Raw genomic sequence first — 16,101 nt, 5'->3', positions numbered from 1 at the left:
GATTATGAAGCCCACTTAAAAAACGATGCAACTCCTAGAAAATTTACAATTACACCCTTGGTTTGCGTTCTATTTCTGTTAGATAGTATGATAAAAGGAGAACAAGGAGTGTTAATTGAAAATAAACACTTTGGAAAATGAAGAGACCACAGTGCTACTCAGAGGAAACAGTTACACAGTTTAAAAGAAATGTAAAACAGAGGAAAAAACTAATACAGAGATTGTGCTGTTGTCTATCCAGCTCATGGATATATTTTATTTGGTCAGTAGAGTTTTAACCTTCAAAATGTTTTAATTATACATTTAATTTTAAATGAATTTGTTGTCAACTTTTAAAAATATTGGAAGCTTTCATATAAAAATTCAGATCTTCTGTTTCAAAATAAAAATACCTGGCAAAATCTTTCCTGTGTTCCATCAAAGTAAGATCTGGCCAACATTGAAAGTGGTTTTCTCACAGGCAATTTATGTACTTTGCCATAATCTCCACCATGACCTGTTGTACGCTGGAGCCTGAAATTAAAGGTTGGCTGCTTTTTACTAGTCAAGCATGTAGTCATGCTTCTTGCTGTATACTTATGAGGAAAAAAAAGTATATATGGTAACCAGAGTCATTCACTGAAATTCTTGATGTGGCTCAGTTTTTTTGTTTTTGTTTTGTTTTGTTGTTGTTGTTGTTCATTGCATTTGCAACCCCTACCCTATGGTATAGGAGAGGATGGTGCAGAGCCAAGAAGGGCTAAGAGTAAATCTTGGCATTCATATAGAATACAAGTTTCTTAGAGTTAGGAGTACTAGATAAGGAAAAATAGAAACAGAAATTTCTGCAATGGGGAAAATAATATTGAAGGATGATCAAAGATAACTATTTCTGTGGGTCCTAATATATATTTTCAATTTATCTTTATAAGAACAATTTAAAAATAATCCATAGATCAGGAATAGAAAGCAATATCCCTCTTAATATGATAGAATAACAGTTTCAGATATTAAAAGAGATATGGAAGAAGTATCAGATCTCAACATCAGAAGGAAGCTGAACATATCACAGAAAATGGAGGGGTGGACTTGAAGTTTATTTTGGTACATGTGAGGTACTGTTATTGAGTAGATAATCAAATTCCTAAGAAAAACACAACAGGTTAGTGTAACCTCCTTCCTTCACAGAAACTTCTCATGAAATTGAGTAAAGTGAAGCACAACTGACATTAGCCACCAGATGCCATTTCTCACCAAGCACATAGCTACTCTCCTGAATGAGGGGCTCATGGAGTGCTAGAAGAGCTAGCAAACATCCCTCCTCATCAAGTAACCATAAAGGAATATGGAGGATGATCCTATTGTCATGATGATTATGATCCTCTTTAGAGGCTTCCATTCTACTCACAATGACTATATTTTATTCTTTTCATATGTGTTGTTCTGCAGGTGAAATATCATTAAATCATATAACTAAAACCTGTAGAATAAACTATTTTTGGTTTGGAACATGCAATTAAAATTCTATGAGTAAAATCCATAGATACTAAATCTTTGTGTTTGAATTGATCTATACACAAGCTATTGAGGATGCCTTAGTTTACAGTTTGGTAAAATGAAAATATAAAGGATATAGATTAGTGTTGTATAGAGCTATATTTTGAGTGAAAAGGAGATAAACATCCATAAAAGGAATAGTAAAGCATGCACTTTCAAGACAGAGAGTGGAAAGAAATGAAGTTAGAGAGAGAGGAAGGAATCTTGGTTATGGTAAAGCATTCAAGTCTGATACTCATCACCAGGGGAAAGAATTTTGAATGGTTAGAAGTACTGGAATGATTTAGACAGATACATATTTTAAAAGCCAGTGCCAGGATATATGTATATAATGAACTTGAAATATAAGAGTGGGAGCAAAAAACCCAACATGGAAATAGTTAGCAGTGAACAAGTTCAGGGACATTTTTGAGGTAGAGTCAATAGTAACTGGTTTGATACAATGGAAGAAGCACTTTCCAGAAGTCAGAGGATCCCATTTCTAATCCCTTAACCTAGGAGAATGACAGCATCTGTTTCTGTTTCTTCATCTACACATGAGCAAGATGGACTAGATGAGGAGTTTTGAAACTCTGGACTACAAATTATGTAGCTGAGAGGTGCAAAATACCATGTGAAATTATCTAAGTGTGTGAATAAAGGACCATAAGTTTGTTCAGACTCTCATAGTGATATGTGAGCGCAAAATATGTAAGAACTGCTGTACAAGATTGTTTACCACTGAAATCTCTACGCTGGAACTTCTGACTCAGGGTCTCCAGATATTTCCCATAATTCAGAAGTTTGTTTTGCTGAAGTGAAGGAAGAGGCATGGGATCTTGTTTTGTCATTTTCCACCTTATTATTTCACTTAAGCCCTTAAAGTATTAATTTATCAGCAACTTGGACCAATTTTATTTAGGAATTGGACCTATAATACCAGCTCGGTATGATTACTCATATTTCTATCTTTTTGAAGATAAGATTTTTGGGGGGTGTTGAGTTTGATAAGTTTTTTTTATAGATTTTGGATACTAGCCCTTTATCTGATAAGACATTTGCAAATATCTTCTCCCATTCTCTAGGTTGTCTTTTGGTTTTGTCTACCGTTTCCTATGCTGAAATTTAAAATCGCTTTAAATTTATGGAAAAAATTACAAAGATACTACAGGGAGTTCCCAATACACCACACCCAATTTCCCCTATTATTAATATCTTACATTAATATGTACATTTGCCACAATTAATGAGCCAATATTGATATATTATTGTTGACTCATGTCCAGTCTTCTTCTTTCAGATTTCATCCATTTGCACCTAATGCTCTTTTTCTATGCTGGGATGCCATCCAAGATACCACATTGGCGATGACGGTTTCAAAGACATTCCTTGCTCTGTCAATGGCACTGACATTTCTGAACAGTACTGTTCAGGTTTTTGTAGAAGTAGGATTTGTCTGGTGTTTTTCTTATGATTAAAAGGGGTTATGGGTTTTTAGGAGGGAGACCACAGAGGTAAAGTGCTGTTATCATCACATCATATAAAGGTACATACTATCGATATGACTTACAACTGTTGATATTGACCTTAATCACCTGGCTGAAGTAGTGTTTGTTAGTTTTCTCCACTATAAAATACATTTTATCCCTTTCCATTATAAACTTCTTGGAAGGAAGTTACTATGCTCATCTTTGACTTAAGGGGTAAGGAGTTATGTTCCACCTCCATGAGGGTGGAATATCTATATAAATTATTTGGAATTCTTCTGCATGGGAGATTTGTCTCTTTTCCCAATCTACTTAAGGTGAAGTTATATTCTGTTATATATCAAATTTTATCTGTTCATCAATTGATGGGCATTTGAGTATATCTGTATATCCATCTTTATAGCAGCACCACACCACACTGTCTTGGTTATTGTAGCTTAGTAGTAAGTTTTGAAATCAGAAGTGTGAGCTCTCTCAATTTGTTTTTCTTTCAAGATTGTTTTGGCTATTCTAGATTTCTTTAACTTCCCCATAAATTTTAGAATCAGTTTGTCAATTTCAGGGAAAAAGAGCCAGCTGGGGTTTTGATAAGTATTGTACTGAATCTATAGATTATTTTGGAAAGCGTTACCACCTTAAAAACATTAAGTCTCTGTTCATGAACATAGAATGCCTTTCCATTTGCTTAGATCTTCTTTCCTTTCTTTCAACAACATTTTTGTAGTTTTCAACATACAAGTCTTGCATTTATTTTGTTAAATTAATTCTTAAGTATTATATTCTTTTTGATACTTTTGTAAATGTAATTGTTTTCTTACTTTCCTTTTCAAGGTTTAATTTCTAGTTTATAGAAATGCAAATGTTGTTTGTATATTGATCTTGTATCCTGCAATCTTAATTCAATCATTCTAAATTTATTGATTTGTTTCATTACCTAATATGTGGCTTATCTTGCAGAAAGCCTCATGGGCACTTAAGAACAATGTGTATTGTTGTTGTTCAGTGGACTATTCTATAGATATCTACTAGATCTGGTTGCTTTGAAGTACTGTTCAAGTCTTCTGTTTCCCTGATAGACCTTCTATTTATAGTTTTTCTATCCATTTTTTAAAGTGAGTTATTAAAGTACCTAACTATTATTGTTGAATCATCAGTTTTTCCCTTCAGATCTGTCAATTTTTGCTTTATATATTTTAATGTTCTATTATTAGATGCATGCATGTTTATTATTACTGTGAATTTCTTGATGTGCTGACACATTTTATCATTATAAACATCCTTCTTTGTCTCTAATAACAATTTTCTTTAATATATTTTGTCTTATATTAATATAACCAATCCAACTCTCTTTCGGACACTATTTGCATTCTATATCTTATTTCATCCTTTCACTTCCAAATGATTTGTTTTTGAATCTAAATTGTGTCTCATATAGACAGTATATAGTAGGATCATGATCTTTTACCCTTTCTCCCACTTTTGCTTATCCATGCATCTGTTGATGGACACTTGTGTTGCTACCACAGGGAAAGGAGATAACCTCAGCTTGTGGACTCAGGAGAAACTCTCCCTAAAAGTAGATTCCCTGTCCTGATTTGGCTCTGGGAACAACAGAAAAGCAAAAAAGTCTTTCTAAGAATATAAAATCACAGCCTGAAATCACAGACATGTAGCTAGAATTCACACCAACTATGTAGCCTAGGAATCCAGGCTTAAACTTTAAAGTTATAGAGACACCAGGCAGAGCCAGAGCAAAACCTGTTTAGAAAAACCTGTTTTAAATGTAAGCCTCAAAGAAATCCCACAGAAAAAGAATCCAAGAAACATGAGCTCAAATGAACAAATTACTTATTGAACAGAAAAGTAAATTAATTACCATGTAACCAAGTAAAACAAAACAACAAATTCTGCAAATTGCTCCCACAAAGATATTGGAAAGTTTTGGAAATTTAAATAAGTGGAAGATGACATTAAAAATTTAATAAAGAAATGAGATGCTGTCAAATTGCATAAAGAATTAGAAAAAAGCAAAAAATAGGATGTCTAATAATAAGAAACAACCATTAAAGTTATGTAGTAGTAATAATTATAGTTATAGTAGTTATAGATGAATTAATAGCATATCAGAGCATTGGAAGGATCTACATAGCTAAATTGGGTTTACTGAGAACACTAATAAATAGTGAAGTGGACAAATCATTAGGAAAATTGTATACATATATACCAAACTGACTCACAAAGAAATAGACTATTTGAATGGTTCTATAACTTTTAAAGTAATTAAATAAATAGAGAACAGCAGGCCTAAATGAATCTATAGGCAAGTTTACCAGACATTCATAGATATTAGCCACCTACTTGCTGGGCATTAAAAATTTGTGTTACCAACAAATATAATGGTTTGGGAGAAAATATTATTTTAAATTAGGATTTAAACTAATCTCTACAAAAGAATATTTTTACCCAATCTAAGAGATCAATGAAATTTTGCTTTCTACCTTGCCTTTTTCTGTACCTAAAATGAACTATAAAATGTGTTCATCTCTTATTTCATTTTTGTCTTTTCACTATAATGTCTGGTGAGGGAAGCCACAAAACCTCTGCCTGAGATTTCATCACATTTGTTTGTCAAGCTCCATATGCAATTTTATAGAAAGCCAATAAAGTTAATTAAATTCTTATGAGTCATACTTAGCTACTTGTAATCAATACATTTAAAAGGAACTATCCTGAATTCTACAGATGTATTTCCATATTGAGCTTTACTTAAAAAATTAATTTATAAATACACATAAATTTGATATTTCCTTTTATATGTATCCCTGTATGTATTAGATATTGTCTTAAAGAATTTGTGAATGATTACTCGTTAGCTAATATTAATCATATGTAAAATATTAGAAAATAAAATACTGAAAAATTATATCCTACAATATGGCAATAAGACAAATATAAATATATTTAAATAAAATTTTTTATCTTTCTATTCAGAAAACAAAACAACTTGCTTGAAGATGATATTAAACCCAAAAATATTGTAAATGAATTTTGTATACTTCCAAATATGCACAGCTCATTAGCATAAGGGTCTTTGGTAAGTCAACTGTTCACCAATTTCTGACTCTTTCATTATTATAAGTAATGGTCAAGTTGCTCACAGCTTTTTCAAAGCTACCTATTCTGTAACAGACATCCAAACAATAGAGTTAAAACACCCATGTGTCTAATACCAAAACCATTATCCCTTTTTTCTATGCACAATGATGCATGACCATCTGCCATAAATCAACAGAAAATAGACATTCCTTTACACAGCATTTATACCCCAAGTTGGTACTCACAGCTGGAGAAAATCAGTGGGCAGGAGTGCTCATCCATGGGGAAGTTGTGCAGCTGCAGCTGGCATTCTGCATTTATAGTGAGCCTGCAGGAGAGCCAAGGGTCACTCTTGAGGTCTGCCAGGAGCAACCCAGAAAAGTCCCAGATCAAAGCCAAGGAGCAGTCACTTTACCACAATTGGGGAGTGAGGGCAGTGCACTTAACTCACTCTTGGCAGTGGTGCCATTCAGGGATACCATTTAGTGGTTTTTGTGTTATTTTGTTCTGTTTTTAACTATTGGTAGCAGAGAGAACTTCAGTTAGTAAAATTCCAAATATGTCTAGAAATACAAGCAAAGTCAAAGAGGAGACAAATAAAAACAACTGTTATTTTATAGGTCTTTGTCTTCAATCTGTTTTACTGAATTAAAACCTTCTTCCATTTTGAAACTGGTGTATTTATCTAGGTAGGTATAACGCAAAACTAATCCACTTGTAGAATGGACTTCATATTTAGACAACTCTCTCATTAGCCTAAGCAGGTGGTGGCTATACAAGTGTGTGCATTGCATCCTTCCAGAGCAGAAAGCTCTGGGGCCAGAGTTCCTATGAAGGATCCCAGGATAGGCCATGTCCCCATTCTGGTTTGCTGAGGCTCACCTCTACATCAGAGTCTCATCCGCACTCCATTAAGACTGATGTGGAAACACCTGTTACAGACTCCAACTCTCTAACTGTAATCCATCAGCAGAGTTCCCTACTGTGGATTTGTTGTTGTTGTTGTTCTCCGCCTGCCAAAATTATTATTTCCCTGAAAGTTGAAATTCTCTAATCTTCCACTTCTTTTGATTTTAGTCAGTACTTTTATTTGTGCTGTGGATACTTGTTTACCATTCTGAGTTACAGACTTCTCTGCATGGCCACAATTCACCTGCAATTAAGAGTTCATGTACTGAATGTGGGAGTGGGAGAGGAGACGTGCCCAGGGGCTGGTGGTGGGCTTTACTGAGCCAGGAAGATACATGTGTCAGAAGAATTAGACAAGTCACCATCTCCTGAGGAATGCTGAATTTGCAATGTCTTTTAGACCTCAGGAGGAGACATCCCATAGGCAGGTGGCTCCAAGCTTCTGGAGTCCAGAAGGGAAGTTCTGGGTTGGAGGTAGGCATATGGGAAGCCTCAGCATAGATGTGGGAATGGATGAACTAAGTCAGCAGGAGAAAAGAAAGTGAGTGAAGTAATGAGGAAGTCCTGAGGCAGAAAGAACAGGAGAAAAGACTGCACAAAAGCAGGAGCAGGAGACATAGAGAGGAGCCATGGTGCTGCAAAGGTGGTGAGAGAAAGTGTTAGAAGAGAGTGAGCACATATAGTGCTCCTAAGGGATGACAGGCAGTGGGGACAACAGTGTCTGGAGGGTACTGTCCTGATCCTAATGCTAGACAAACAGAAAGGCTGGCCAAGGTGCAGGGCATTCCTTTGGTATGTTACAGTTGGGTGTTCAGTTAGACTTGGGCCACCCTAGTGCAAAGACTTCTGAGCGATACAGACACGGGTTCAAACTCTGATAACACTAGTTCCCAGTGGTGACTTTGGACAGGCAAGTCAGTTCACTTCTCTGAAGTGCAGTTTCTCTTACCTTGCCCAGCTTTGTAAGGACTGCCTGGCCTGCAGGAAGTCTCATTACACTGTAGCTGCCACTTCCATTAGGGATGCGTTGGGGAATACCCTCTGTGCTCTTTTTTTTCCTGTAGTCTTAAATTTGGCTATGATTACATTTGTTAATTAGTACACCAAGACATCTTTATTTTCTTAGCTGAGTGGACCCGTGGGTTAAATATATTAAAGAAAATTCCACAGTCCACTTCCAGCAGAAATGGATTCTGATGAAGGAATGAGTTTATATTCATTGTAGAACATTTGTGTGCCTTTATTTTCACACATAGTGGCATTAGGACAAACTTTTTCGGGATGCTGTAGCATGTCAAACGTGAGAAGTGACAGAACGCAGAAATGAAAATAGGGTCCCATCTCTACAGTGATCTAAATTATCAGCCCGTCAGTGATTAAAAATCCACCAACATCTCACCTTAAAGTATAAAGGATTTTCCCATCATTCCAAATTCTGAGTAGCTGATTGGGGGTGGTGATCCAGTGAGCCTCTGCAGTTTTAGAATTACGGAAGATTGTATCTGGAATCCATATTAATCCCACCATGTTGCTGTTCAGAGTGAGTATTTTCATAGTACTGTTGAATCGAAGGCGACTGTCTGTCCAGGTCTGAGCAAAAAATATGTCAATTTGGTATTCCTGAAACAGAGCAAAAGGAGAGGCAAAGTGGTTCTATTAATGAATTTTCTGTATGTTTCATTTTCTTTGTCAAAAGTTTGGGTTTCCTCCATGTTTACCCCCTTATCCCCCACATCCCTTTCTGTTAGAGCTTAGTATAGTGCATGGCTCAACATGGTAAACATTTTAACAAATGATAACCAGTATTATTAGTCAATAATGTGATAACATATGTACAAAAGATTCTGTAAGTCTTAAATTGTAATAAACACATAAAATGTGATAAAGGGTCAAGTGGTAGTAGACTATAATTCAAAGCACAGAATAAATCCCCCTGCATTCACAAGTCTAAGCTTTAACAGGTAATATTACCTATTGAAGCCTCATTCTAATCTGTAAAATGGGTGGAATGCCCACCTCCTAAATGGGTTATAAAGAAGAAAGGAAATGATTACATGAAAAACCCTTAATGTCTGGCATAGATCCATACAGTATTAGCTTATATAATAATGATCATTTTCATTTAAAAGCCTTATCAAACAACACAATCTAAATCAAAAAGAAAAGTAAGAAACAAGCAACAACAAAGAACTATAAAGGTGACTGACACCCAAGCCAAATGCTGATTCAACAGAAGGCTGGTGAGGCTCACACGACCTCTGTAATTGGAAATTTTGGTATTCCCAGCACAGAATAAGGCTTTGCTGCAACCATTAGATGTGGAATAGGACTAATTTCACCAAGAGACCTAAATAAATGTCCCTAGGGTCACCTGGGTGGCTCAGTCAGTTGAGCGTCTACTTTCGGTTCTGGTCCTGATCTCAGGGTCCTGGGATCGAGCCCCACATGGGGCTCTCTGTTCAGCAGGGAGCCTGCTTCTCCCTCTCCCTCTGTGCTCTCCCTCTCTCTCTCTTAAGTAAATAAATAAAATCTTAAAAAAAAAAATAAAAGAAATATTCCGAGACTGGACCACTTCAGAGGCCCTTCCCCTAAACACAGTTTCAAGGATTATCATCAATTAGGCCCATAGTAAAGTGGATCTAGAAGCAGACTGTTAGAGATTTTTATACCTTTCAGTTTCATTTACATATTAGATATAATAATGAATTACTATTACAGAGTGTGGGTTCAGTAATTCTCAACAAATCCCACATTTATCCTTACCATTGAGTTTCCAGTTAAAGAACCTTTCTGAGGTAGTTAATTCAACTGACCAGATCCTGATTTTTATTAACTAATCCATTCATTCATCATCTCTTTGCTGCACTGAGTATGCCATGCCCTGCAAACCACTGAAGACCCAGCACTGCACCGACAAGAAAACTCCCTCCCTTCATGGAGCTTATATTTTAGTCTGGGAATTAAACATACAATTAAGGTGAAAAAACAGCAAGTTTGATGGTCACACACAGCAACCAGAAAAATGAAGTCGGTGTATCACTTAGGATTCCAGCTAGAAAAGACAAAAAACATCCAAGTTTTTAATGTGGAAAGAATTATGTATAGGGAATCTGAGTCTTGCTTAAGCATTTGACCAGCTGCAGGAGCAAATGCCAGGGAAGCAGAAGCTGGGGGCAGGTTATTGTGGGAGCTTCCAGAGTTGAATGAAATCTCAACATCCAGAGGGGCCCAGTGCAAGTCCTCCCCTCTGTCCATGTGTCTGCCTAAACATGCCTCTGGGGGATAATAGCCTCTGTCTCGTTATTGCCTTCCAGAACTTTGCACATGTCTCTCATTAACAGACTCTGACCTTGGAATTGTACACACAGAGAGAAACAAAGAGGAAGTTTGTGTGTGTGTGTGTATGCATGTGTGTTATTTCCTGTTGTATACTGACTAATTTTAAAATGGGTTTGGGGGCACCTGGATGACTCAGTTAAGTGCCCAATTCTTGTTTTCAGCTCAGGTCATGATCTCAGGGTCCTGAGAAGTGAGGAGTCTGCTTGGGATTCTCTCCCTCTCCCTCTCCCTCTGCCCCTTCCCCCACTCATGCGTGTGCTTTCTCTCTCTCTCTAAAAATAAATAAATCTTTAAAAATAAATAAATAAAAAGGGGTTTCAAACAGTGCTGAAACAAGTAAAATAAATCAGATAATGAAAGACAAATACCTGTGATCTCACTTATATGTGGAAACTAAAAAAAATAAAAAACTGAAGTCATGGATACAGAGAACAGACTGGCGGATTCCAGCGGTGGAGACTGAGAAGTGGGAGAAGAGGTGGGGGGAATCAAAAAGTACAAACTTCCCATTATAAAATGAATTAAGTGCCAGGGATGTAATGTACAGCATTGTGACTATAGTTGACAATACCGTATGGTATAATCAAAAGTCACTAAGAGTAGATCTTAAAATCTCTCATCACAAGAAAAAAATATTTCTAACTAGACTTATCATGGTGCCATTTTGCAATATATATGTACATTAAATCATTATTTGTATATCTGAAACTAATATTATGTTAAATGTCAATTTTATCTCAATAAAAAACAAAAGAAAAAAAAGAAAATCAGTGTATTAAAAAAGAATGCTGAAACAAATCTGTAACACGTAGTGTTGGCTTAGGACTGGAAGCAAGGTGGCTCATGTCACACATGGGTGTTAAAGTTGACACCTGCAGTAAGGCAGAGCATGTCTAAGGAGTGCATAGCTCTTTGCGCAAAGGTTGGAAAAGGAACATTAATTAGAACGTGTTTGCCGCTATTGACTGTGCTTTCTAAGTTAACGTAAGAAAGAAATTATCTCAGAAGATAATTGGCCAGTTGGAAAGCAGTTATGAAAAAGAAAAGAAAGATAAAGCAAACATAGGTTCTTGCAGGGTTAGAACAGGCAACCGCTCCTAATCCCCCTCAGTAAATCATATCAAGAAATGCCTAGAGAGTTAAAAGCCTATTGAAACTCAGCTTTGCAGAAATAATCAGACCCACAGCTAAAAATCCCTAAATGGATTAAGTTGTCACCCTACAAAATCTTTAATTGTATAAATGTGGCTTCAGGATAAGAGACCAAAGTATAACTCTTCCACTGAAGGCTGATGTGGCCAAGGCACCTGTACTTAATTTAAGAGAAAGAGTAAAAAGAGTCCATTTGAAAACAAAAGGGTGGGAGAGGCAGTGGCATGCAAAAGCAAAGACACTTAGTGGATCCTAGAATTGTGTTGACAAAAGATATGTGAATATGGCTATGCACATTTGAAACTCTTCAAATAGGTAAGAAGCTGGCTAGGTTTACGAGAGTTCTACTGCCAAAGGACCATCAAGTCAGGAAGAGACATCTGTGACTATTTGAAACTAAATGTACTTTTGCATTCCTATCTATAAAGGGCAGATTGTGGCCTGGAAAAGCTGATTAGACCTTAATGGGGCTTCTTCTCCAATGCCCACTTTCCCATGACCAAAGCAGTTAGTGGAAAAAGAATAAACTCTTAAACAATGGAGTTAAGAGCCAAGGAGAAGTGTCCTTTGGAGTCCTACCCTGGGAGCAGAATTAAAGTTTAATCAAAGAAGATGCTTTCTTCCCAGGGAACAGAGCCCACTCAGGATCTGTCGAGTAGGGTCTCAGAATTGCTGCAAACCAGTGGGTTGATTGTGATTATCCTGGCTCTTCTCCATCACTGTAGATATACTACATATTGGGGATAGGTAAAATAGCTTTTCTTTTTAGTTTAGAAGTCAGTGGACCAAGGAAAACCATGTGAATTAATGTGGATGCCAGCACACATACACAAAACCTTGACCCAGGGGCTGGGGCTGGGTAGGCCTTTTGGGTTGCCTCATTTGAAGAAGGGTAGGATGTGTCTTCCCTGATGTAGGAGAGAGACAATATTTGGCAGCTAGATACAGATTATGGTGGCCATTGGTCCTATTCACCAAATACTGCAGCACGTGGTAGAATTGCATCTCCCTCTCCTCCTGCTGGGGCTGTGTCTGACCATCTTATTTGTGATGAAGTGAAATGTGAACAAAGTGGTGTGTGCCATTTCTGGGATGGTGTTTGAAGAGCACACTCCCTTTGCAAGACCTCAGTGAGGTGCAGGAGTGAGCCACACAGATAAATGGAGCAAGAGACCGCAAGCAAGTTCAAAAGCATACTGGATGAGACAGTAACAATTCTGTCAGACAGAATAGACTCAATGAGGTGAGTAGGCACCTTACCTCCTTGATGGCAGGATTTTAGCTTCACAATGATGCTTGCTCACTGTGTAACAGGCTATAGTTGCATAGGGAACACACTAAATACTTAAAATAAAATTCAGCATATGAGAATGACCAGTGTGGCACCTACAGATGCTCATACATGTTACTTCTTTCTCTCCTTTTAACACTGGTTCATCGGATAAGAGAATGAGGAGAAAAGGATGAAAATGTTCTTCCAAGCAGGGCCAAGGCCCAACAATGTGATCAATGATACCAAAAAAAAAAAAAAAAAAAAAAAATACTCTCTATTAAAGTCCCAAGTATATTTTGGAAAGAACCTAAAATTATCAGATTTTTAAAAATTTCATATTATATTAGGAATGTGGAAACTCAGAAAACTTGAAGAATTTTACCACTTACTCCCTGGGTGAAAATTAGTTTGAATTTTGGGACCCAGGTAAAACTTATCAAGTGTTTGTTTTTACCGTGTAAAAATGGCAAAACAAAAAGTGTCCTGAAGATAGGGCCCTCCTCTTTGCCCTTCCTCTCCTATTGTCTCTGTTCCCCATTCCCATTAATACACAGGTTATATACCTTCAAAATAAAATATTTTGAAATGCAGATTTGAAATCAGTAAATTATATAACAAGATAGAGAGCATTACCCAAAGTCACTCCTATGAGGTGCAGATGCTTCTGTAACCTTCCAGGCTCTGATTATTGAGAAAGAGACTATAATAACCTTCCTCTCAGGGGGTAAACTGAGACCTAAGAGAATAACTAATTTTCATCAAGTCACACAGCTGCTAAGTACCAATTGTTCTAAACTACAGTCAAAACTTGCTTCCCTGGAGGTGACTGAGAGCAGTTGAAATCTAGTTGTTAGAGGTAGAAACCACTGGCAATGTGAGAGGAAGACCCCCAGGGCAGAAGTTCCCTCCTTGTTCACCCTGTTTGCAAACCACATGAGGTTACCTTCCTTGGCCTCAGTTTTCTCATCTATAAATTGGGGTGGTTGGTGTAGATTAAATGTAAGGACCCTTCCAATTCTAACACTTTATATTTCCATATCCCTGCTTACATTAGCCTTTCACTGTTGAAAGTAATTTTCCATTTCACTCATTTCTGTCTTAATTTTGCAATAAAGATGAGATAGAATGACTTCTATACATGTTCCATTTCCTGTCACTGGAAAGAACTTTTATATGTTTGAGTTCTCAATGAAGTACAGTCACCTCCCCCCATCATCCTCAGGGGTATATGTTCCCAGACCCCCAGTGGATGCCTGACACCATGGATAGTATTGAACTCGATATATACTATGTTTTTTCCTATACATACACACCTATGATAAAGTTTATTTATAAATTAGCCATAGTAAGAGATTAATAACCAATTAAAAACAGAATAATTATAACAAATATATTATAAAAAAGTTACATGAATGTGGTCTCTCTCTCTTTCTCTCAAAATATCTTATTGTACTGTAGTCATCCTTCTACTTGTGATGAGGTAAGATGATAAAATGCCTATGTGATGAGCTGAGGTGAGATGAATGACATAAGCATTGTGACAAAGCATTAAGCTACTACTAACCTGATGATAGATCAGAAGGAGTATCATCTGCTTCTGGACTGAGGTTGACTAAGGACTAGTGAAACCACAGAAAGGGAAACCACAGATAAGAGGAGGGGGGGACCACTATAATCAGAAACCATCTGTGATGCTGCAGCTTGCAGAGTGAGGCATGGATTCCTATGCCCACCCCCAGTATTACTTTTTGTAAGGGAAAAGAGCACACCATAATGCTCTGGGGTTGGGGACAGTGGGGCTTGGGGGAATGTTCTCTTTATTCTGAAGCCCTGCCACAAACTCTAACTCAAGAGGGTATAATGCAGACGGTGTGTGTGGTGCATGGGGTAGATGTTTTATTGTGTCTACATTTGACTAAATGTTGAAGAAACACTTCCCACCCACAGAAAAATATTTTTATGTTTCTCAAACTTTCTTTGTTATGTCATTAATCATTTTTCCTTTCTGCAGAAGAAAAAAAAAATCATTCTTACAAATAAATATTTTATATAATTCATAAATAGCTGTGAAATTAATGTGTTTAAAATACTAATAAATGTAACACATGATAAATGTGCAGAATCCCCCAGTTTAAAACATCATGCTTGTGGAGAGCCTATGTTCATAACTTGTTTTAATAATTGGAGAGCTTAATGATTCCTAAATAGGCCATGAATTATTGCAGCATGTGGAGCATTTTGACAAAACAGAAGAAAAATTATGCTTCTTAATGATATCAATTTGTAACTTCTAAAACTCAGAAAATTACTTCCTAACACTCTCCCTTTCCTTTACCATAGAAGAGGGTCAAATGGAAAAATGATTAATAAAGGACAGGGACTTGGAGATTGGGTTTACAGCAGACACACACTCCCAGGGGCAGAGGCTCTTTTCCTTAGGTTCCAAGCCCTTTAGTACCACACCTAGTACTGGTGGATAAATATATTAGTAAATGAAGCCACTGGAAGTTTTCGTTATAAAACAGTAATCACAGGCCCATGCCAATTAAAGGCTGCTCAGATATCTCATCTAGGGGCAAAATGTCAGTTGAGAGTGTCAGAAGTACAACACAAAGTTATCCAAAGTGTTTGTAACATTTGTCCTTAAACACAGTTTCTGCCACTTTCAGGTTTTCCATTTGAAAATGCACCTATCCTTGCTACCCAAACTCTCACTGTCTCAATATTCACTATAACAGTTCACAAACATTATTATCCAAATTTACTATCAAGTGGAAAATCTGCTATATTGAATCTTTATGTGCACATTAGCAAAACTTTTAAGAGGTAGGTGAAGGGTGAAAGTGTGTCTGGTACTATGTAAGTTATTTGTGAAAACAGCTATAAGAATTCTTTTTATTTTGTTCATGGCCTTGTCCATGTGACTTAATAGCAAAAGTGACATCAGCAGAAACTTGGAAAGTCTTGAGTGTTGGTTTGGCCCCTCTTGCTGCTCTTGGGAACCCTGTAACCACCAAATGAATGAGTCTAGGCCAATCTGCCATAAATAAGACAAATGCCCAGACATGTTCATGGCCCCAGCTCAAGTCAAGCCAATGCCCAGACAGGTGAGTAATGCCATCATTGACTAGCCAGCCCTAGCCTGGCCATCCTAGATCAGACAACTTGCCCAACCAATCCAAGAATCATGAGAATAATAAAAACCCACTAGATTTTAGGATGGTTTGTTACACAGCAAGCTGACTGATTGGCTCATACATCAAATGTTATATCTGTTGCATTATGTTTTTCAATCCCCTTCCCTTTCCTGAAAAGTTTAATTCCTAAAGT

General features: G+C 36.9%; 1 protein-coding gene across 5 annotated transcripts in view; it reads right to left on the bottom strand.

The window, feature by feature from the left end:
* Window positions 1–16,101, bottom strand: part of GABRG3 (gamma-aminobutyric acid type A receptor subunit gamma3) — a 746,198-nt gene that overhangs the window by 318,099 nt on the left and 411,998 nt on the right. For all 5 annotated transcript variants that reach the window (XM_032395414.1, XM_032395412.1, XM_032395415.1 and 2 more), the window contains exons 4-5: window positions 8,407–8,627; window positions 6,344–6,426 (exon numbers count right to left, since the gene is read on the bottom strand). In XM_032395414.1, coding sequence (XP_032251305.1) covers window positions 6,344–6,426; window positions 8,407–8,627 — 304 coding nt within the window. The remainder of the gene's footprint in view (window positions 1–6,343; window positions 6,427–8,406; window positions 8,628–16,101) is intronic.

This window comes from Phoca vitulina, unplaced genomic scaffold (genome assembly GCF_004348235.1).
Source record: "Phoca vitulina isolate PV1807 unplaced genomic scaffold, GSC_HSeal_1.0 scaffold84, whole genome shotgun sequence".
Lineage (NCBI taxonomy): Eukaryota > Metazoa > Chordata > Mammalia > Carnivora > Phocidae > Phoca > Phoca vitulina.
Note: the sequence above shows the minus strand (reverse complement) of the source record. Positions and strands in the feature narration are given on the sequence as shown.